The 23,137-nt window shown below is 42.3% G+C and overlaps 2 protein-coding genes across 2 annotated transcripts; one reads left to right on the top strand and one right to left on the bottom strand.

Moving 5' to 3' along the window:
* Nucleotides 1-250: 250 nt before the first annotated feature.
* On the top strand, nucleotides 251-16,197 carry LOC132261730 (protein eyes shut; the record flags this gene model as incomplete). The annotated part of the gene is made up of 14 exons (XM_059760665.1): nucleotides 251-339; nucleotides 1,780-1,928; nucleotides 5,804-5,962; nucleotides 6,034-6,219; nucleotides 6,428-6,596; nucleotides 7,471-8,272; nucleotides 9,772-10,133; nucleotides 10,805-11,074; nucleotides 12,210-12,532; nucleotides 13,115-13,775; nucleotides 14,130-14,293; nucleotides 14,354-15,112; nucleotides 15,174-15,875; nucleotides 16,024-16,197. Coding segments are annotated over 14 exons (4,968 nt in total), but the record flags the coding sequence as incomplete, so codon positions are not given.
* Nucleotides 16,198-16,602: 405 nt separating this feature from the next.
* On the bottom strand, nucleotides 16,603-23,042 carry LOC132263001 (ras-related protein Rab-5B). Its single transcript, XM_059762535.1, has 6 exons — nucleotides 22,850-23,042; nucleotides 20,469-20,764; nucleotides 20,268-20,388; nucleotides 19,319-19,487; nucleotides 19,124-19,243; nucleotides 16,603-19,052 (listed from the first exon to the last, which is right to left on the bottom strand). Exons 2-5 carry the CDS (start codon nucleotides 20,723-20,725, stop codon nucleotides 19,137-19,139), a joined length of 654 nt encoding a protein of 217 aa, XP_059618518.1. The 5' UTR covers nucleotides 20,726-20,764; nucleotides 22,850-23,042; the 3' UTR covers nucleotides 16,603-19,052; nucleotides 19,124-19,136.
* Nucleotides 23,043-23,137: the final 95 nt, after the last annotated feature.

The following is a 23,137-nucleotide window of genomic DNA, read 5'->3' as shown; positions in this document are numbered from 1 at the left end:
TTCGTTTTAGATTTCGGCCATGTGTAAATCGTTCAACTGCGACATGAGCATCGATCAATGTCGCTGAATACACGGAAACGCGCGCCTGGTAATCAATTTAGCTGGTGATCTTGAACCACGAATTCATCGACACGCCAGGATGTCGACAGGACGACGAGGCTCATCGGTGCGCCATCCGGAACAGACCACCGCAACTCACCGTCGATACAATCTGGCGAGAATTGAGTTTGTCATCTTGGCGGGATTAATTTGTCTGGCCACAACAAGTGGTGTGTGGGCCGGCTATGCCTGCCTGAGCAACCCATGTGTTTTCGGCGTCTGCATTGATGACCTGAACAGGTAATTCATGTGGCAACAATTGCCGAAGTTGCATATAAATCCACAGGCTGGCGCAGCACGATGAGTATCAGTTGCAATTGTCTGAAATATGTGCATGGCGACGACGATGTGCTCAAGAATTCATAATTCGAGCTTCCCCAGCTCGCTCCACAGCGCCTTGGTCAACACACAATATTCCATATTTCATTTTTCTCACCATGTTTTCACTTCACATCCGCTATTCATAAATAAACGATCGCATCTCTCACTAAAAATGTCACCATACAACTGTGCTCGTGTGTGCTTTTTCCAGCTTTCTCGCGCATCGGAAGTTGGGGGAAAAGCTCTCCAATATTACAATGTATCCACCCCTTACCTTCGCCACACTTTCACCAACTATACATTGTAGCATTCTATCGTTTGGTTGAATTGGGTTAAAAGTTTCCATTTCGGAAAATTGCCAGTCCAATGTGCTGCTTTTTACCACCCCTTCCACCCTTCCCACCAACTCTCTCTCCCTCCCTCTGGGTTTTCCCCGACGAAATTCGAGATGGAAGTTTCGCCAAATACAACAATATATGCCATCACAAAGACATGACGAGTGAGATGAATAATGACAAGGTTCTGCGGGGGTGCGGCTGTGAAGTCAGGCTTTTATGATTTTCATCTCTAAGAAAATATAATTTGCGTCGAAAATCTTTGATCTCACTTAACATGACTAATGCCATTGGAGGATGACAACAAATGTAATTTAATCGTGTGTCTCTTGTATGCTAAAACCTCCGGAGGCTTCTGGCAAATGGAATTCCAAGTTCCAGACATGTGAGCAGCGACAATGGCATAAGTCAAATTGACTTATTGTTGAAAAATTCCATGTGTATTCAATGCTAATCAAATAAACTGTCACCCTAAATTCTGGCCATGAATGGAAATACTCCAGAGAAACGCGAAAAGGGTTTTTCATCAGACAGCGACTGGAAGTCTATTTGCCACTTTTGTTATTATTCTTCTCTGGCGCACTGATGAAAATGTAGTGAATTGACTGTGACAATAAATGAACACAAATTCATGAGTCTCCAAACTTTCTGTGTAATTATGGCATTACTTCAAACTTTGATAAACAATGCGTAATTAATCAAAAGCTAAAGAATTCACTCAGGCATGTTTGCAATACATTGCACAAGTGCACAACTTCTGAGAATCTGGCATAATAAATGACATAATGAGACTCACATATGACAGTTTTCGAGCTTTACAAGCTCTGAAGAATTGCACCAGAGAATTGTTGCAATACATAGATTTGGAGATTGGTGAAATTGGAATTCCTTAATCCAATCCCTTATTTGCCACTTCAATCATCCCCATCTGAGAGGGTGTTAAGATAGAATTTCCACTTCGTCTCTGCATGTCATTATTTCTTTATTCATGCACTGGTATTTCATGTGGAATCCTTTTTGCCAGCACCTACTCCTGCTACTGCATAGACGGCTACACAGGTGTGCAGTGTCAGACAAACTGGGACGAGTGCTGGTCATCTCCGTGCCACAACGGCGGAACTTGCATCGACGGCGTCGCCCAGTACAATTGTAGCTGTCCGGAGGGTTTTGCCGGTGAGTGAAGCAGCCAAAAAAGTCATTAATCTAGTTGTGCCACCGAAAAAGCCCCAAAAGCGCGTAAAATTATATTTGTGGAGAGTTAAAAGAATCATTTAGCACATTTTACATGATAAATCTAATAATAGGGTCACAAATTTAAAACAATAAATCATCATGATTAGCATTTTCAATATTTTTCACCGGCAAATATTTCCATAAATAAGCAATTATGTGCAATAATTTTGTCTGCCGCAACATTATATCAGCCTCATATACACACACATCATCCCTATTCCATATGATTAAAGCCAGGGAATTTGGTGCAGCGTAAAATAACATCGCCAAATACCACGATCGGCAATGTTGAATCAACAATATATGAACCGCACGAGCATTCTGGCGCGCCCAAAAAATGATGCCACCCTCACCACCCGTCCATGTTTAAACGTTTTATATTGATTTTTCGGTAAACATGTTAATACACTTCGACATTTTACATTTCACCGCCACCGCGGAATTATATTTATATCCCACTAAAGAGGATTGTGAGTTTTGGGGGTGAGATGATGGGGCATAAAGTGAATTTGCTGTGTGGCATTAACAGTTCTTCCATAAGTACACCCTCTCTGCTGAAAGAGTTGAATTTTACGTGTATTCCCTTAATGAGATATCCTCTTAATTCTTGCCATCATTTTTTGAGCTGCGCTTTTTTTTCCACCCTCCCAAAGCTCACTTTCTTTGCACACTTCGTCTTTATGGCAAAAGAAATAATCATCTGTCTTATATGTATACCTTAACACATCTTGAGAACGAACTTTCCAACTGTCTGAAATCGAAATCGAAACAATTGGGGAAACACCTCGTTTGGAGTTTGGTGAGGAGTGAAGGATCATTAAACTTTGTGTTAAATGTCAGTTGAGGTTTGTTGATTATTTCCACGATGACTTTAGCGATAAGGCAATGTGATAAATAACTCTGGAAAAGTGTAAATACCGAGAAACTTTTCCCCCCATTCCAATCCAATTAATTGCTTTGTGGTTAATTAATTTGAATTTTGAGTAAAAGAGTTAATAATATGTTAAAATATAGTTCAAGAAGTTATTAATAATTAAACACCGCACTCAGATCTCCAATTGTATTTACGAGCGCGTCAATATATGTATGTGGCGAATTTTAATAATAAATAATGTTGGTTCATAAATGCCATTTGCAGCTGAATTAAACATTGCTGGATTATTGTGCAGATATGAAAATTCCCAGAATATTCAGCATTCCACCGATGGACAATGTAATTCACAGAGCTAATTGGAAATCACATCTGAAGAACGTGCGCATATTCAGTGAATATTTTAATTTATTCATAACTTACTCAGGAATGAAAAATATTTCGCTTTACTTTTTTCCCCAAATTTTTCCTCTTTTTTTTAAATACCACGAGAACATAGCTGGAGGGATTATCTTTGTGTCTGAGCCGCAGAAAGTATGATTAACTTGTTACACAGGAAATTCAAGCACTGAAGAGCCCACAGACATTTCACGAATTAACTCTTTAATCCAACATATTATCCCGTGGCTTTCGTGACTCGCGCGCTGAGGAAAGGAAGAAAATAGGGAGGGAATTGAGGAGGAAAGCTCGTCTCCTTTCACTTTTATTTCCACTCCACAGGGTGTTTGGTGGTCAAAACAGGCGGCGGCCAACCACCCTATTTGCCTGATTTCCCAGTGAAAGAAAACACGCCACAAGTCTATCATTTTCCCGAGTGGCACACTTGCCGAGGGTGTTCTGATGGCTGGACAATGAACTTGGTGTGAAGGACTGGCGGAGGCAAAAGAAGGGCGATTATCGATTTGAATTGTCTTCTGAGTGGTTGTCCGTCTGCCTTTGAAATGGGAATCCAATAGCATGAATCAAATATCAATTGGGCCAACACTTGTCTCGCAGCCAGAGTGCTGCAATTGCCATCAAAACTCCATCATCACAGTCGTTCTGTGTAAATAATACATTGCGAAATTATATCACACCCCAAACTTTAAATAGCACGAAATCGAGACGAGAATTCTAAATTAGGTGCAAGGCCATCAAGTGCACAATATATTGTGTGAATTGAAAAGTTATTTTTGCAGAAACAGGCGCTTTCATATCTCTATTTTCTGCTCTAATTTCTCCTTATCACTCCAAAACTATTCAGAATGTCTTTTAGTCACACAGAATGCACAGTGTTAAATTCATCGCTTGAATCACGAAATGCATTCTCATTATTCACTTAAACAAGGATTGATTGCAGACGGAAAAAACATGGCGTGACAAAGTACGAATCATAAATAGAATGATGAAAAATACAACAACGTGAGTTATAAAAAGTTAAAATATCGTGTGAACGTAATGAGTTTATTTTGAAAGCTCAATGATTTTATCAGACACTTTAACTCTCACTGACGTAGAATTTTGAAAGAAATTAATTCGGAAAACACATTCTAAAATTAATAAACATAACATCTTAAAATTTCCCATGAATTCACACACCAGTGTTGGAGACAATTCAGATTTTAATTAAGAAAGTCTTGAAAAAAGTTAAATTTTACATAAAAAACAAGGATGTTATTAAGAGCACAATTTTCAAAGGATTATTTGCAGGGTTAAATATTTGATCCGCTGATACTGTATATCATTTGACCTGGGGTGATTTTGCATAGAAAATGCAAATTGAATAAATTTTCATGATAATTCCCACAAACAGGAAAATCGTTTTAGCTGACTCTGTTCAAATGGAAATGTTTCAATTCTCAATATAAATAAATTATGATTACTGAATTAAAATAGAATTTTGATAGAGTTTTCAATGATGTTTAAGCTAGATTTTTCAACAATGCACAAATGAAGCACCATGAAATGTTATAATCATTTCATTTGCAAGTATTTGTCATTTCTCATCTCACATCTAATTAAACGAAGTGCCATAATTGCACTTGTACAGTATGAGCAAACAAATAATCCCTCTTTGTTGAATGGAAAGTGTAAATAGCATACAATGTTGCGAAGTAACGCAATGAGGCTGTTATTTTTTTGCTACCTCTCAACAATTCACCGGGATGAATACGGCTTTGCTGAATATTTAATACTGTAATTGTAATTAGAGCAAGATTGTATTTAAATTTTAATAAATTGGCGCCAACAAACAAGTGTAATTTGACGCGCGATAAAGTGAGAATGTCAGGTGATATTCTAATTTAGGCCAACCGTGCGGTGTCTGGCCATAGGTTTATCCTCGAGGGTTTCCCACAAAGACGGGAAAGTAAGTGCAAATTAGGCCAGAAAGAGGCGCAAATAAGCCAGAGTGTGTGACAACACATTTCCCCATTTAACACTCGAATTACAAATTGCGATAAGCACTCAGTTTTCACACTCAAAAGTGGCGAGTGTTGCGTGAATCCCGAATTGAAACCACGAAAGTTTCAGAGGACATGCAATGGGATAATTTTTGCTGCTTCCAAAATGCTTTCATCTTGTCACTGAGATTGAGCTGTGTCATGGCGTGCGTGAAAAATGATGAGAGTGAATTAGACAAAAGGCCAAAATTGTGCAATTACCCAGTGACCGTATGTCCAGAAAACATTTCATTTCTCTGCATTATTCATCATTTTTATTTGCTCTTGTCGCCCGACTCCCGACCGAGTCATTTTTCATGCCCATGAGCATCAGGAGCACCCACTGTGCGCCCCGAATTCTCCTGTCTTTGGTGGCAAAACTATAAACATCACACCCACTGTATTTGCACATTAATAAATCCCAGTGTGGCCCATAAAAAGAAATGTGTGAGCACACACACACACTCCATTGTTCATGAGGGATGCCCTCGACGCAATATATGAACCTTGTCATGTCATTCCAGGGCTCAACTGCGAGGAGAATCTCGACGAGTGTCTGTCGAACCCGTGTCAGAACGGTGGCGTCTGCAATGACCGAGATAACGGCTACACATGTACCTGCCTGCCTGGCTTCCTGGGAGGACACTGCGAAATTGATGTGGCCGTGTGCGAATCAGGTACGTTCACCCCCAACCACCCCAGACGACCCACTTTCCAACCACTTCCCGACCCTTTCCAGCCGGCGCCAACGCAACGGAACGCTGCGAGAACGGCGGCGAATGCCTCGAAGGTCCCGGCCTCTCCTTCACCTGCCAGTGCGCCCCCGGATGGGAGGGCGATCGCTGTGAGCAGGAAGTCGATGAGTGCGCCTCGTCTCCCTGCCAGAACGGCGGCGTGTGTGTGGACAAACTCGCCGGATACGCGTGTGCTTGCATCACAGGTGAGCCTCATTAAATTCGCCGCATTTATTGAATTTCCAATAAAAATCTGTATGCCAATCATTAACATACACTCCGTAATTAATAACATTCGAATTCGCAATTATATTTTATCAGACAGTTCACTGGTATAAATTAGCGATTTTAACGAAGTTTATTCTGGTGTAAAACATCCACAGAATTGAGGATTAAATGAGGTATTTTTTTAAGGTTTCACTGGAAACGATTGCGAAGAGGCAATTCTGGTATGTGACGATTCTCCATGCCGGAATGACGCCTTATGTCTGATGGAGGATGGCCAACCAGTCTGCTACTGCGTTCCCGATTTTCACGGCGAGAAATGTGAAAACCAGTACGACGAATGCCTCCTCGGGCCAGGGTGAGTACGCATGATAACGCATCACGAGGGAAAATTCAGTAGCCGATTTTTGAGGAATCTATTATTAATTTCTATGAGAAAACCAAATATTTAAATTTTTAATAAACATTTAAAAAATGAATATTCTAACCACATATTGCCGTCAGAGGGCAGCAGTTTAAACGCATGTAGAAGTTCCGATTGTATTTTCCGAGGGCAAGTTTGTTCCTGTGCTCTACAATTTGCTTAACAAATTTCATTTTATGGGTCATTATTTATTGTGAGGCATTTTAACATCCCATATTAGCCCATTGTGGTACAAAACATGACAGAAAAAGGAAATATGTGTGTACAAATTTTCCACAAACTGATCTCAAACGACTAAATGTAGGAGTTCAAGCCAGTACTTTAATCGCAGGGTCATACTTGCTTTGGAAAAAGAATGGGAAGTTTCACATGCCTTTAAACTATTGCCCTCTGGCGGCAAAATGTGGCAAAAATATTCAAAATTTAAATATATTTAAATCTAAATATATTAAATTTTGATTGAATATATGGAAAATATAAAAAAAAATCACACAGTATCCAAATATTTAATTTTGATATTCAAAAATGATTAAAATTGCTTATCTGAAAGAGTCAAATTTACTTAGACGCATAGATTATTTAATATGAAATAACATTAAAAGCTCCGAAAGCTCTATAATCATATGTGTTCATTCAACATTTATGAATAATGCCGGTCTCCCAGTAGGAACTCTTGTTTCATGGATAAAATCAATGAAAAGTTGTATAATTAATTTCATAAATAAGTATTTCATATTTAATTACTTTTAATGTTTCATCGGAAAGAGGAATTGGAACTTTAATGGCCATATTGCAATTCTGGCTTTAGGTGCCAAAATGGGGGAACTTGCATTGATGGAGTGGACGATTTTTCGTGCTCCTGCCCACCTGATCTCAGCGGATCACTCTGTGAGTGTTTAGTACTCACCGATGGGAATTTCAATTGCAATTATACCCGCCCACCTGGCTGGTCTCTTCCGCCCACAACCACTGATATTCTGTCTACGAGGACAACGGACGAGGAGACTGAGACTGCCACGCTTGGGTGGACGACCACTGCTTCCCACACCAGCTCCACTGTGCCAACAACCAGAACCACCGAAGAGCCCACAACACCATCGACAATCACCACTGAGAGCGAAGCAAGTGAGAGTACAGTATTTTCCACACAGGAGACAGCAGGACGTCCTGAGAGTAGCACTGAGGGTGTCTTTGGAACAACTCTGGCGAGCACTGTGACTTCTGAGGAACCCCCAACAAGCACTCTTTCAACAGCAAGAACCACAGACGCTGAAATATTGCCGGACTCAACTGTATCCACGTCTACTGTCGAAAGCTCCTCGCTGGGAACATCCACAGTCACGTCCACGACTGCCTTCTTCACCACCACGGAGGAAGTGACAACGAGGACAGAAGCTGTAGACACTCAAACCACCATTGATCCCTTCTTCACCACTCATCCCTCGCGGAGGAGCACCGCTGAGGAGGACACCACCTTCAGCGCCACGGAGAGCACAACAATGGGCATCCCGACGACGATTCCCCTGGAAAATTACACCGGAAGTCCGGATTGCATGAGGCAGCCGTGTCTCAGCGGGGGAACATGTGTGAGCACGTCCCAAGGAATGCGGGTGAGTACGATATTTTCTCCCATTTCCACGACAATCCAATTCAAATTCACTCGCCGTTTTACACATTTGCTAGTTGGCTTTTTTCCCATTCTCAACCCGGACAACCCCAGAGATGTCAGCAAAATTTTACTACATAGTGTGGAGATCTTTTTGAGCACAAAATGGTGCACTGAAAGCATGACAGCTTTCAAGTGCCGACCATGTCCGGGAATGGGGGAGATATAATGAAGAGGGAATTCTTAGAATTATATCCAGAAGCAATGTGGGTGTTCAGGACAGACTAACAACTTTGCGATTTCCCACCCACTTGGAGGAGAAAAAAGAGGAAATGTATTTAACCTTGTTTGCACCAAGTTTTCACACTTTTATCCCCCCCAACCACCTCCTCTATTATCAATCGCCTGTGATGGTGAAAAACAACATTTCCCATGGGATGTGATAGTGCGCTGAGGAATGATGGGAGGGGGGAAATGGGCAGAGATTGATAAAATAAATACCAAAAGTGACAGAGAGAGTGGATGTCCCCACACTCTTGTTGACGTAGAATCAAGTCGAAACGATATGATCAACAGGGATCCAAAGGGTGGCACAACTTCCGCATATTTTCGCGTGTATCCGCGAAAAATCCCACTGATCCACATTTAACAATAATTGAATGCTTGAATGTGACACTTTTCACTATATATTTGCAAATCGAAAACAATTATTTGCCATTGACTGTCGCATTATGCTAACGGAAATTGAATTTATCACGATGAGTGCATGTTTTTGGGGGATGAATTGTGGGTTTTGATGCACAGATGGGTGTGCAATCTTAGCATTGATTATATAGGGTAGTTGCAAAACAGAATTTCCTCATAAACTAATTTTCAATGGGAAATCCCGCATTTATTACCACCAATAATTTCCACCGCTCGCGTTCATTTCACTCGATTGATTGTCGTGAACAGCCAGCGGTGGAAAACTGCGGAAATGGCGGGGAATTGTCTGATTAATGAATTGTAACGTTGCCTCTGAGTATAAGCTGAAAGCTCTGGGTGGATTTCGCGACTGTTTCACACATTCATCGATGACAATAGCCGGGGATTTCGTGTGCCTGAAGTGGGGTGGAAAATTGGTGCATGGGATTTCAATTAGGATCGGATTATGACTATGAATTTGAAATCGGCTTATGGATGGAAACAATGTGTGGCGTGGGAACAAAGAAAAGGACAGAGTGATTTGGGGAAGAAGCCGCGTGCGGAAAATTTATACATTTAAGCTGACAATTCCCGAGGCTCCGAGCGCGCGAATTAAAATATCACCCGCTGGATATTACGGACGGTTCGTTCGCCATTGTAAAACCACCCGCCCGCGCCACCGAGCTCTCCGCAGTTATGACTATTTTAATTGGGCCGCCGAGAGAGTCCCCGGGGGCGCCGAGTGAATGATCGTTTGGAAAAAATCCCCAGGCAATTGTATGACAGGATGATTGACAAATTTAATTATCTCTCGCCCAGTGCATGTGCCGCTTCAATCGCCAGGGAGCTCAATGTGAGGCGCCCCTCGTGATTAGACACGCCGCCTTCTCGGGCAACTCCTACGTCAGCCACCGCATCCTCAGCCACCGCATCCTCAGGCACCGATCGGCCAGCCTGGAGGAGACGCTGCCCATGCAAGTGGAGCTGCGCGCCAGGACGCGCGCGAGCGACGGTCTCATCCTGCTGGCCACCGTGCAGGGCTTCCGCGGCAGCCACTATCTGGCTCTCTTCCTGCACCGCGGCCTCCTGCAGTTCCAGTTCTCGTGCGGCCTCCAGACAATGCTGCTCAGCGAGCTGGAAGCTCCCGTCAACACCGGCCACGAGATGGTTATTCATGCAGCGTGAGTCTCCATTTCAATTAGCACAGCTAATGCCCTGTAATCCTGTTACTTCTTCTCAAGTGCACAGATAATTGAAGAGTGCGAGTGGTACAAATTGGCACTTAATTAAAGGAATCCCGCTTCCAATCGGCAAATGTAATTCCCCGTAATTCGAGCGAGCATATCTGTAAACAAGCACAAAAATGATAACCAATTCTAGCACAAAGTTGAAATTAAATCGAGGTTTAACTTTCATTGCCATAATTTGAATGCATTTACACCTAAACTTTAAAATTCTCGAATGGATCAATTTTTGAAAAATCAAACATTAAACACCCAGAAAACTTAGGCAATTCAGTCATGAGAAATATTCAAAATCATACTTCAACGTGAGCACTCCAATAATACTTCTTTCCAGTATATTTTCCATCAATGATAAAAACTTTTTACCAAAGAGAGAATTTCCCTGCAAAATAAACACCACAAGAGTGAGTATTTTCAAAGAAGAAGAAGGATTGATTGCGAGATACCCCAGGATCATTGGGAAAGCAATTGAATGCCAGGAGTTGAATTTCCACCGACAGTGATAAATAATGCTTGTTGGCATTTTGTCGCCCAACTGCAGAACTACTTTGCGTGATTTTTCAAAGTCCTGCATTAGCCAGAAGTTTCTTTCTTTTTTCCTCCCGCAGACTCGACTTCAGTCGCAACTTCTCCCACTGCAACGCCTCGCTGAGAGTGAACGACACCCTGGCCATGAGCGGCGACCAGCCCACGTGGCTGGGCGCCGCGAGGCCGGAGCGGCGCCCTGGGAAGATCATCCAGAGTGCGTGGCTCCATCTCGGCGGGGCGCCGCAGGCCCCCTTCGGCCTGATAAATGACTTGCCAGCCGCCGGCGGAGAGGGATTCACAGGATGTCTGCGCGCCCTGAAAATTAATGGACAACCAAGACAAATATTTAGGTAATATTGCCTCCCCATTGCCAACCCGCCCCATTTGCCGCAAACATTCGCAAATTTGTTGCACACGTGGCCAAAATCAGACGCGACAAGGTGGAATTCGTCCCACCCTTAAGAGCGCTGAGATGGAGGTGCTTTATGGGGGAGAGACATTCTTGAGCACATGTGTGCGTCTGCAGAGACAATATTAATTTCGTCTCTGCCACAAATCAGTGGCTCGGCGTCGCTTTTTCTATCGGATCACGAGATGAGGGTTGGTGGAGGGTGGTGGAGGGTTTTATTAAAACCCATTAAGAGCAGGGAATCTATTGATATACCGCACTTTTCAGTGCAGGAAAAAACGGTGAAAACATACAAAAATTGAATTTCCAAGTTATTCAGAATTAAATTAATCGTACGATGATGAAAATTTGAAAACTTTTCCCATCTTTTTTTATCCTGAGTCGGTGTGGAAAAAATTAATTTCAATTTGTTTAGTGCTTCGTACTACGTGCCTTCAGAAAGAGAGGGAGAGAGAAAGGGAGAAAACCACCACCAAAAATTCCAAACCACCCCCCCAATAATGTGCTATCAGTCCTCATGGGATTCAACTTTGTCTGGTTTTTCCGTCAAATAGGCGCTGTTGGGTTTTCACTTTTCCCTACTTCAAACTGATTTTAGCACCATTTTTCTGCACTTTTATCTGCAAATGCGAAAATTAAGGCAACTTTAAATCCCACACAGACGAAGGATGTGTTTTAATTTGAAGAAAAGTGTGTCCTTTAAATATTTACATGACAGGCAATATTTTTCCATGGCATTTTTGCGTGTGCTCAGATCATTGGAAAATTCTTGCTGGCGAAGCGCAAAATGTCCATCGCTCGAGGCGTGAGTAATTCGATTGATTTTGCAAAAGGGATGAAGTGAGTCACTTTGCTTCGCTGCTCAAGTGGAAATTAGCACTTCCGCGCGTATCGAGGACAAAATTATTCATGAGAAAACGAGCATTGAAAAATCTCCCCACCGAATCTGACCATTTTCCCTCCTGGACTATCTTTCAATAACTCGCGCCTCATCGAAGCGTCGGAGTTTTTATTAGAATTCTCCACAAGACGATAGGATGTATGCGGAATTTACCGAGAAATCTTCCCCTTTGCAGTGACGCCGAGGACGGTTTTGGCATCACAGAGTGCGGCTCATTAGCCTGTCTGGCTAATCCGTGTCGAAATGGGGCTGTTTGCATTGAGCTGGAGACGAAAGGTGAGGAAGTGGAGTCGGAGGACGACTACGAGGAGGAGTTTGGGGCGTCCATCGAGGATAAATGGCGCTGCAAGTGTCCCACAGGCTACATTGGGCCCACTTGCGAGATATCCGTGTGCGCCGACAATCCCTGCCAATACGGCGGCACATGTGTCCAATTTCCGGGAAGTGGCTACCTATGTCTCTGTCCATTTGGCAAGCACGGCCACTATTGCGAACACAGTGAGTACATTACACACTCCTATATGTAGTTTACCCTGCCAATTCCCAGTCCATGTGATGAGTAAATATACTTCTCGCCTTGGCACTCACACTCGACATGGCGGAAAATTCATTTCCGTGTATCGTCTCGTCTCTGCGACAACCCACACAGCGCATCATTTTTAATTTCCTTCCTCCCACACGGTCGGCCTCTTAATTCAAATCAAATAACTGCCATCACTTTTTGCTTTTCCACTTTCCCCAACGCTACTCATCAATTAATGGTGTTTCCTCGGCAATTTCCGCAACGCTGCACCTCAAGCTGGGACATTTATTGGAGGAGATTAATCAAGTTGCGAGGAAGTGTACTGCCTGCGCTTGTAAACCAAGTGTCTGGCGTACTGGTGAAATAAATCGCATCCCCATTTTATGTCTTGGGAGAGCCTAACTTTGTGTTTCTGCTCCTTTCCCAACACACACACACATCCTGCCTTCCAGCTTTTATCCTTCCTGATTATGTATGTTGCAATAATTGGCAGGAGATGAGTACAGAGTAAGAGAGCTTTTAAACAAGGAAGCACATATTTTCCCACTTGTTCTCAGACTTGGAAGTGGCTCAACCGACATTCTCAGGCAGTGTTGAGGGACTGTCTTCGTACGTCGCTTATCCAGTGCCAATTCCCCTGGAGTACTCCTTGGAGCTGACTTTTAAGATCTTGCCTGCAACCATTAGCCAAATCTCTCTGCTGGCCTTCGTCGGCCAGAGTGGCTTCCACGATGAGAAGAGCGACCACATGGCTGTGAGCTTCATCCAAGGCTACATCATGCTGACGTGGAATCTGGGCGCGGGTCCGCGGAGAATCTTCACGCAGCGACCGATTGAGGAAAGGAGCGAGAATCTGCAGCAGCCAGTCGTTATTTCGGTGGGTCGCAACGGTCGGCAAGCTTGGCTTTCCGTCGATGGGAAAGTGAACATCACAGGAAGAGCCCCGGGCAGTTTGACTCGCATGGATGTGACGCCGATAATATTCTTGGGTGGACATGAAGTGGGCAATTTCTCCACACTTCCTCACGATTTGCCACTGCACTCTGGCTTTGAGGGTTGCATCTACGATGTTCACCTGAAGGCTGGCCACGTGACGGTGCCTCTGCAGGACACCAAAGGCGTCAGAGGACGTGGTGTTGGACAATGCAATACCAGGGAATGCCACAGACACGCGTGTCAGCACGATGGAGCCTGTCTTCAGCATGGAGCAACTTTTACGTAAGTTTAATGCACCTTTCGATTCACCCAGAGCATTCACAGAGTTCTCAAATTGAGAATATATCTCAATTGAATGGCATACTTGAGCATAGAAGATTTTAATCAAAAAGTTGCCATAGACTTTCCGAGTAATACCCTGAAAATGGACGTTGGGAAATTGTAATTTCTCTCTTACAATCGTTTCCATGGTTGTTACTTGATAAAATTAAAATCGATTTCACAAAGATAGCATCAACAGATGAAGAAGTTTATTAGAGAGCACATCAAAGACATGGCAAGGATATCCTTTCCTCTTCATTGAATGGAAGAGCATTTTTATTTTATGTCCTCATTCCCTCCTTATTGAATGTGCAGGTGCATCTGCCAGGAAGGGTGGTTCGGGCCACTTTGCACCCAGAGCGCCAATCCATGTGACTCGGAGAATAACATGTGCACCGAGGGAGCAACCTGTGTTCCACTGGTGACTGGCTACGAGTGTGACTGCCCCACTGGGAGGATGGGAAAGAACTGTGAAATTGGTGAGACTATTCGGCAATTGATAAACGAAATTATGCTATAACTCTCTCTCAATTGACCAGTTATCAAATCGCTGAGTGACGTCTCATTGACTGGACGACGCTCATACGTGGCGATAGCATGGCCAGCCTTCCCAGAAGATGATGCCCAAGAGGAGAATGAGATTACATCTGATGCCCTTCGCGTGGAGAAACCACACATAAACATAACATCAGCGCTCTTCAATCGTCCGAGAGCCTTCAAATTCTCCCGCCAATTGAATCCCATCCGCATGAAGTTTATCAATGAGGTGGAACATCCGCAGGCGCCCCAGAAACCCCTCATGATGCTCACATCCCCCGGAAATGTGGCTCATCTCAGCATTCAGCAGTACTCAATTGAGTTCCAAGTGAGACCGCTTTCAGAGCGCGGTTTGCTGGTGTTCTTTGGCGCCCACGAAGATGAACTGGACAGCTCTCTGGGCTTCGTGAGTCTCTCCCTACAGGGTGGAGTGGTGGAGTTCAGGGTGTCCAGTCAGAAACACCACGTGAGTGTGCTGAGGAGCTCAAGAATGCTCGCCATTGGTGAATGGCACAAAGTTCGATTCGCTCAAAGTGGCAAAAGACTCAGTCTCTGGGTTGAAGGAAGTGCCACCAGTGCTTCTTCAGATTCCAATGGATTCTTTCTCAGAAGGGATACGAAAATCTTCCTGGGCGGACTTCCAGATTCCTCTCACTTGCCGTACAATTCCATCTCAGGCTTTCCTGTGCCGTTCAGAGGATGCATTCGGCAGCTTTCTGTCTCCGGAACCAGAATAGTTCTCAATGAGACGAACATTTTAGGTAAGGTTTCTAGCAAAATAGCCTCTTCAATCAATTCATGACTTTCTCAATCACTCACCAGAATCGCGGAACATCCAGGATTGCGATGGAACGGCGTGCGGTGGTGATTCATGTGATCTCGGTGGTCACTGTTGGCTGGACGATAAACTCCAGCCGCATTGCAAGTGTCCAGAGAATGCCAAGGGCGATCGTTGTCAGATTCCCGAGTCCTGTCACATGATCTCGTGCAAGAACCGCGGCAAGTGCCAGAGGAACGGTGAGTGCAGCTGCCCCAACGGCTGGGGTGGCTTCTACTGCGAGATTGCCACCAGCAAGTTCTCCACGCCGAGCTTCGGTGGCAACAGCTATCTGGTCGTGCCACCGCAGAGGATTCCCGTGAAGGGCAAGCGAAACGGCCCTGTTCTCTTCCTCCGATCACCCGAAGGTGTGGAGATCTCACTGAACTTCTCCACCACGCGCCAAAGTGGTTTGCTGCTGTGGAGCGACAGATCGGGTGGGAAATTCTTCGGCGTTGGCCTCGAGAGGGGCCGCTTGAGGGTCGCCAGCAGTGCCTTGGCGATGAACAATGGCACAGTGGACATTGCCACTGGCGGCTTCATCTCTGACGGCGCTTGGCACAATCTTCTGCTCAGTTCAGACGACGAGGAGCTGAAAATGTCTCTGGACGGGAGACGCATTTTCTCGGACGAGAAACATCAGAGAGGAGGATTCAATCTCACGAGAGACGGTCACAGTATTACCCTGCAGGACACGTTTTTCATAGGTAATGCAAATCCTGCCGATAAAAACACATTTGTTTGAGAAAACTGAGAAAAGACGGGACATTGAGAATTTCTCGATACACTTTAATAGACTGTCAACGTGCTTGATGATTTTCAAATTAAAGAAAATCTCTCTTGATGCTCTTTCAGGTGGTTTTCCAGACACCGACAGCGTATCGAAGCGCACAGGAAGCAAATTCCGGAAATCGTTCAGCGGCTGCCTGCAAGACATCAGCCTCGGGCCATCAGACTTCACACCGGAAACGCATATCGCGCTCGGCGATCTCGATGGTGAAAATATTGGCGTCTGTGAGTTCGCGTAATGTGAAAGATGGAGAGTTGTGACAAAAATACAATTTGCGGAGATGCGATGAAGGAAAATTAGACGGACTTTTTTGTAAAGAAGAAAAAAAAGACATACATTTTTTACATAGGGAATTTCAATGGGAATATAAAAAGTCAAAGATAAGGAAACATTTTAATGAGACCGAGACGCATTTGCTGATACGGAAATGTGTTGTTATAAGAAAATAAATGACTCACAGCTTTCATTTGGACTGTGAGCGCGCGGCGGCGTTGATATAAAGTCGAGACGAGAAAACTAGTCAAAAGTATTTAAACAATGATGTGCAAATTGGATTGCAAATATAGAAACAGAGAATAAAGTTTAGAATTTTGAAATAAATCCCAATGTGTGTTTTCGTCAAACCACCCAAAAACCACTTCCAATTACAATTATTTTCTTTTATTCTTTATCTAAAATCATATTAATTACATAATAGTTCCTCTGCACTTTTTTTTTCATGTAATAATTATAATAATAGTACTTTAAATGGGTTGGTTTCATTTTTTTTTTTTTCATCTTGCGTGTAAATAGTGAATAATTTTATTCCAATTCTATTCATTAGTAATCCGCCCCAATTATTAACTATTCACTTTCTCTCAATGTTTCATCGTTTTCTTTTTTAATCAAATTAAAAAGTATTCACTGATAGATTTTTTTCATTTTCTCTCGTTTTCTTCACTAAAGTAAAAGGTAAAATAATATATTGTGAAAATTTACAGATTTCTTCCTCTTTCGCTGAAAAAACTTAATTTTATACACTGCTTGATATCATGATTGTTTTTCGGGTATGAATTTTTTTTTATTGTTTTGACTCCCAATTCTTCTCTTTTTTTCACTCGTGTTAGACAACAATAAGCCCAATAATTTTTAGCTCTTTTCATCAGTTTCTGCTCGAATAATTAACAATTTTGCCTCAAAATTTCCTTTTCGCGCGACCCAAAAATTGTGTGAAAAAGTGATTGATGTGACAAAAATTGCATTTTTCACCATTTAAGGATTATACATGTAATATTTTTTGGAGGAAAGTTGGGTATAAAAATGCATTTGTAAAATCAAAGTGCATGAAATTTGATGAAGCTGACAAATTTATTTGATTTTTTTTCGTCTTCAATATATATATTTGACAAAAAGGAAAAAGACTAAATAAAATGATAATTTGTAACAAGTGTTTTCTTCAGAGACAATTAATCTCTGAATCTAGGAATAAATTTATACAAAAGAAAAAGAAAAAACAAAGAATAAACACCAAATTTCTCCCTTCTCTCTGGATTATAATCTTTTTAATTATTACATTTAATGCATTTCTCATTTTGCAATATTCTTTTAAAAGTAGGAATATTTTTCATCTTTTCTCATAATTCTTCTTTTTTTTATATATAAAATTTTATTTTCTAATTAAATTTTCTCGCTTATTACAAAGATTTTTTTTCAACTTTTGTTTTCTCCTTTTTTTTGTCTTGTCTTCACATTTATTGATCGAATACTTTTTTTTCTCTCATTTTTATAATTCCATTATCCAATTTATCTCGATGACTGTCACTTTTCCGCTAATCTTCAACTAATAATCTGTATAATTTTTATCCCAAGAATTCAAGAATCTCCGCTCATTTTCCCCTAGTAAGAATTAATTACATGCAATTGCATTTTTGTCTTAGTTTTACTTTTTTTAAATCATTCATTATCACTCTGGCGTTTTCCTTGCATTCAATTCAATAATTCCATGCTTACATTGCCCTCGACCCTCGACACTCCATCTAGATAGTTTCCTTTTTGCCAAAGAAAACCACTCAATACACAATTGCAAATGGATTTATTTCTCACCTATGAAGAGACGTCGTAAATGAATTGCGACACACTTTGCTTCGTAATTGAAAGAAACAATAAGAGGCAAAAAAACAAGGTAATAATAATGTGTAGTATGAGTTCACAATTTACTGTATGTGTGTCTATTTTCTCTGCGTGTGTGGGTGTGTGTGTGTGTGTTTGTGAAACGTCCCGGAAAATAATCTATAGTATAGATAATTTTTCAATCATTTTCACATTAACATTTTTTGCATCTTCTTATTAGGTTTTCTGTTGTATGATTCTTCTTTGCTATTTTTCTTCACCATTACTTTCAGTAAAATTTCAACTGCAAACAGCAACAGCATAATGTTTGGAATGTGTCTTATAATGTTCTTTTTTTTATATCAATTCTATCAATCTAATTTCTCATCAATGCTATTTCAAACTCTTGCTTCTCTGATAGACAATAAAAAATTCCATGAATCATTTGAAGGTGTTATTGTACAAAATCATATTATTACTCTCTCTCTCTCTCTCACACTCTCTTTTGAGTACATTAAAAACAGACACAGTTTATCTTTCAACTCCTTTTCAAACATCGACACAGTGAGAAGAAATAAACCGAGAAAACCCTTAATCTTGACATCCTCTTTATACAACTTTTTCTTTTTCATCTGTGGCCATTTCAAAAGAACATGCTAAGAATATTGTGAGTAAATAAAAGAGATTTTCTACGCATAGAAACATTCCTATTAAATCCCTATGCAAAAGCCAAAATCTGTACATGAATTTCACTGTGTGTTGGATGTCCAAGAAATCTACACAACATAATTATACACACTTTCCCCTCTTTTCACCACTGAATTAGAAAAATTATATATCAATTTGATCTCTCTCCCGCCTTATTGAACCGCCACAAGCTTTGTCTTTCGGTCCCATCCAAAACACACTATAAGAAATATATTCTGAAGTAGTTGTAGATTCATTAGCTGCTGCTGTTGTTCGTGTGTAGTTTTTAAAATACCCAAAATTCTGTCCTCCATAATATCTACAATGCAATCCAAACAAACAACAAATAACAACTCGATAGTAATCCAGTGAGAACCACATTAAACTCACCTGCAAAATGACATCACTTGCAGCAGTTAGACGACTGTCTGCTTTGTTCATTCTGTTCTAATCTCCGACCTTGTCCACCAGCTTGCGGTCCAGCTCCTTCATTTTTGGGGAGTTTCTTGGCTGCAAGCAAGCAAACAGCGATAATTTCTCTTATCAATTCACAACACCAACGCAAGTCTGCATTCAGTAACATACCAATGGCCAGAAATATATCATTCACATTCATCGCCGTCTTGGCGGACGTCTCCATGAAGAGCAATCCATTCTCGTCAGCATACTGTTTCGCCTCCTCGTACTCAACAACTCGACTGTTGGATAGATCAGCCTTGTTTCCAGCCAAAGCTATTACGATATTTGGTGACGCCTGAAACATACACACAAAACACACAACAAGCTTTTAGTTATGTAAAAACCGCATTATATTTACCAAAATGCGCAAAATTTGACTTATTTCACACATTTCGTCAGTTCTTCTTAAACTTTCTCTCTTCAAAATTAATATTTCATACAAAAATAAGTTATGTAAGGCGTTCTGCAACATATCTTCCTCCTCTCTGCGGATGTTAGAAATCAGCAGAGAAGAATTTAACCATTCGTAAACAAATAGTCGCCTTCATTATTCAGGAATCAGAAAACTTTTCTAATTTCTCAAGCGAAATTAATGCGCAAAATGTCACAAAAAAAAACTCTTTATAATGAATCAAAAATTATTATCGATAGAGATAGAGCTGAAAACTGATATTTGATTTGAATCACTTCCTCGTGAGCTAATTGGAGTGAATTTTGCTTTCGCGCTTCAATCAGTGATATTCTCTCTCTCTCTAAATATTTACATCAAACATATGAGAAAACTAACGATTCAGCACTCAAAATTTTCCGCGTGCAGTGCATAATAAGAATAGCATCAGTCTCAGCACTAAAACTCGAGGTGTTTAATGCAATCTTCTTGTATACACTTCCGTCTCATTTTTTTTCTCCATCTGATAAAATGGAACCAAAACTCTTTCGTGTTTCGAGGCACGAAAAGAGATTTTCGCTTCACAAGAGGATTGCAATATCTTCTCCACTTGGCAACTCATAAATTTCTCTCTCTCTCTCTCTCTCTCTCTCCGTCTCTCTGATGGGAAAGAGATTTATTATTTACCTGTCGCTGAAGTTCCTTAACCCAAGTCTTCGCCCGCTGAAAACTGTCCTGATTCTGAATGTCATAAACTACAATTGCCGCTTGGGCACCGCGATAATACATGGGCGCTAAACTGTGATATCTGCAAAGGCACAAGAGCAAATAGAGAGCAGGAATTAATTCTCAGGCACGCTCTCGCATCTTCCTTGCACATTCTCTCACCTCTCCTGGCCAGCAGTGTCCCAAATTTCAAACTTCACAGTGGTCTCATCAATGCAGACGGTCTGTGTGAGAAATGCCGCCCCAATCGTGCTCTCCTGGTACTCATGGAATTGTCCCTTGACAAAGCGCAGCACCAGCGACGACTTGCCCACCGCCGATTCGCCGAGCAGCACCAGCTTGAATTGGCATATTCTGCCCTGAGTGGCTCCATTGGGGCGCTGTGCCGTCGCTCCGCCACCTCGAGGTGTTGTTGCCATCTTTCCTGCGCGCTTCTTGTCTTGCCTACGTCAGATGACCTACGGAAGCGGATAAACACAACAGATATGCGTTATTTTCCTCCTTCACAGACATAAAGCAAATTCACATTGAAAAATGTGTGACTCAAAGAATACGTCACACAAGATAAAGACCAACATTCACGTTTCATCGAATTTCGCACTCTTCGGACGCCTTTTCACAATCAATTATACATTTTTTTTCTTACTACTACTACTACTACTCACTAGAAGATACAATCTAAAACCATCTTCATTTCACTCTTGTGATATTCACAACATTGAAGTCCACAAAGTGTTTAATCACAAAGAGTGTAAATAACACTGTGTGTCGCTTTGTTTGCCAAATAGACTCCACACAATTGCGCAGACAATGCCTTAAATACCAACCAAGGGATGTTCAATGAATTCGGGAAGAGAATGAGTGGCAAATGCGAGCTTCTTATGCAAATTTCAAATGCCACAGATAAGATTGGGAAAGCTTTTTATGAGCGAGCATAATTAATATTCATTGGAATGTCTGCTGTAGAAGTAAAACCAAAACAATGTCGACTGATTAAATTGTCGGAAAATTTATAGATTTAACTGTCTCGTAATATCCAGACACTTGCAAATTACTTTCACATTGTTACAAATCACAAGCTTTTGCGGTAAAATTTGGTTAAATGTGGTAAATCCATCAGTACAAGTGTCAGAATGTGAAAAGTCGGTCACACGATTTGCCAAACTGACATTATGACTAATTTTCTCGTTTTTTAGCCATCTCACTTTTTTATAAGGCTGACATGCGATTTTTTCAACTCCAAACCGATATAATTGATTGTTGGCAATACAGAAAAAATCAAAATAGAGTATAATTGAGTTATAAGAATAGTCTCTATAGGCTCTTTGACAGATTGGGCTTTTTCTTTTGTATTCCAATTGGATTTCGAGAGAAAAACATTCAGAAAACGATGATTTCTTTGCGAACTTTTACCAATGCTTGGCACTCTTTGCCCTGCATCAGTTTCTTACAGTGCAGAAAAACTCGCACATTTTATCGTGTGACAGAGGCAGTGAAAATTCAGCGAGGAAGCTGAGGAATTTCCCTCAATTTCCCAAACTCGCTCCGCGGCCTCGAGAAGAGAGGCGCGCGCACACACACTGAGACTCCTCGTGTGGCCCAAAGGTCAATGGATCCGCCGGGCTTCCCTTCCTGACACTGACTCATCGCACGCAAGCCTTGACCGCGGCCCACATTGATTCTCCGGCCCATTTCGCGCTGCCCGGCAATTGATCTCTGGCCGTGATTCCTCTCGGCTTCCCACCTAATTGTCATCCCTCTCTCCGCGCGCCTTTGTTCCTCCCCAACACACGGACGCGCGTGAGGCTTTGTCTCTGCACACACAGAAGCGCCTGCAAAAAATCACTGATAATGAATCTCAGTCCGGCTCGGCAGCGTGGCGAGGACGGGGAGGAATTGAGAGTGGCTCTTTATCATGCGGAGACCTTGAGAGATTCACGAGTTTATGCGGGAAGCTCCGCGCTCTCGTCAATTGACCAGCTCTGCTGGCATTCCTCAGGGCGCGCTGCACACGCGACAAAGGTCCCAGAAATAGATGAAGCCCTACAGGAAGTCACCATTTAATCCGGCCAGAGAATTCCAGTGAATTCCACTGATAAACATGCCAAAGTACCGTTTGACGTCAAGTGTCACCAATGACGCGCATTTTCACACCCCAGCGGGGCGTCTCGGTGTCTTGAAGTGTCGCCAGGACTGCCCTGGGCCGGCCAGGAGCCCTTCCGGCGGCCGCATCGGGCGGAATCCAGCAATTTCTTCCAATCAACGGGGCGTAATCTCTCCGTTTTCTCCCTCCTCGCGCGTGCGAGTGTGTGTGTGTGACGTTCTGGGAGCGACCATCGAAATCTTTCCACACTTGCAGTCACAATTAGATGACGCATTACCTTCCAGCGCCACCAAATTCCTCCCCAGACGCCCCGCACTGAGCGACACAGCGTGCAAAAGGCCCCCGAGGGGCTCCAAGTGGGTCCAAATGGAGGCGAGATGTGACTTCATTTCGCCTCCGATCAGTCGATTCGAGTGAAAATCACCTGAGTGAAAATTACCTTTTTCAGCTCGTGAACAGGTCAATGATGCTGGATTTCCGTCGATGATCACTCAGGATGGTCAGATGTTGCGCTGGAATACCTTTTTGGATCAACCACAGTAATATTGATGGACTTTTGAGTGGTAGAAAATGAAGAAACGTAGTTTTTTTACACAAAGATTCCCAACTGCTTACAACTTCTGTCGCTATGGGCGCTGCTGCCGCGCGATGACAGCCGAATTGTGTGCGAAACTGCAAGAATCCGCCGAAGATTTGCCCGAAAAGATGTTTATGTTTCACGTTTCGC

The sequence above is a fragment of the Phlebotomus argentipes genome, unplaced genomic scaffold (genome assembly GCF_947086385.1).
Source record: "Phlebotomus argentipes unplaced genomic scaffold, Phlebotomus argentipes genome assembly contig_15, whole genome shotgun sequence".
Taxonomy (NCBI): Eukaryota; Metazoa; Arthropoda; class Insecta; order Diptera; family Psychodidae; genus Phlebotomus; species Phlebotomus argentipes.
The sequence above is the reverse complement of the archived record's forward strand: the minus strand, read 5'-3'. Positions and strand labels throughout refer to the sequence as shown.

What these genes read in the sequence shown, in the direction of transcription:
- LOC132263001 (XM_059762535.1), bottom strand. Translation starts at nt 20,725, where the DNA reads ATGGCAACAACACCTCGAGGTGGCGGAGCGACGGCACAGCGCCCCAAT. An exon ending in TTAAGGAACTTCAGCGACAG is followed by an intron (nt 19,488 to 20,267) that starts GTAAATAATAAA and finishes TGTATGTTTCAG; the next exon opens with GCGTCACCAAATATCGTAAT. An exon ending in TGATATATTTCTGGCCATTG is followed by an intron (nt 19,244 to 19,318) that starts GTATGTTACTGA and finishes GCTTGCTTGCAG; the next exon opens with CCAAGAAACTCCCCAAAAAT.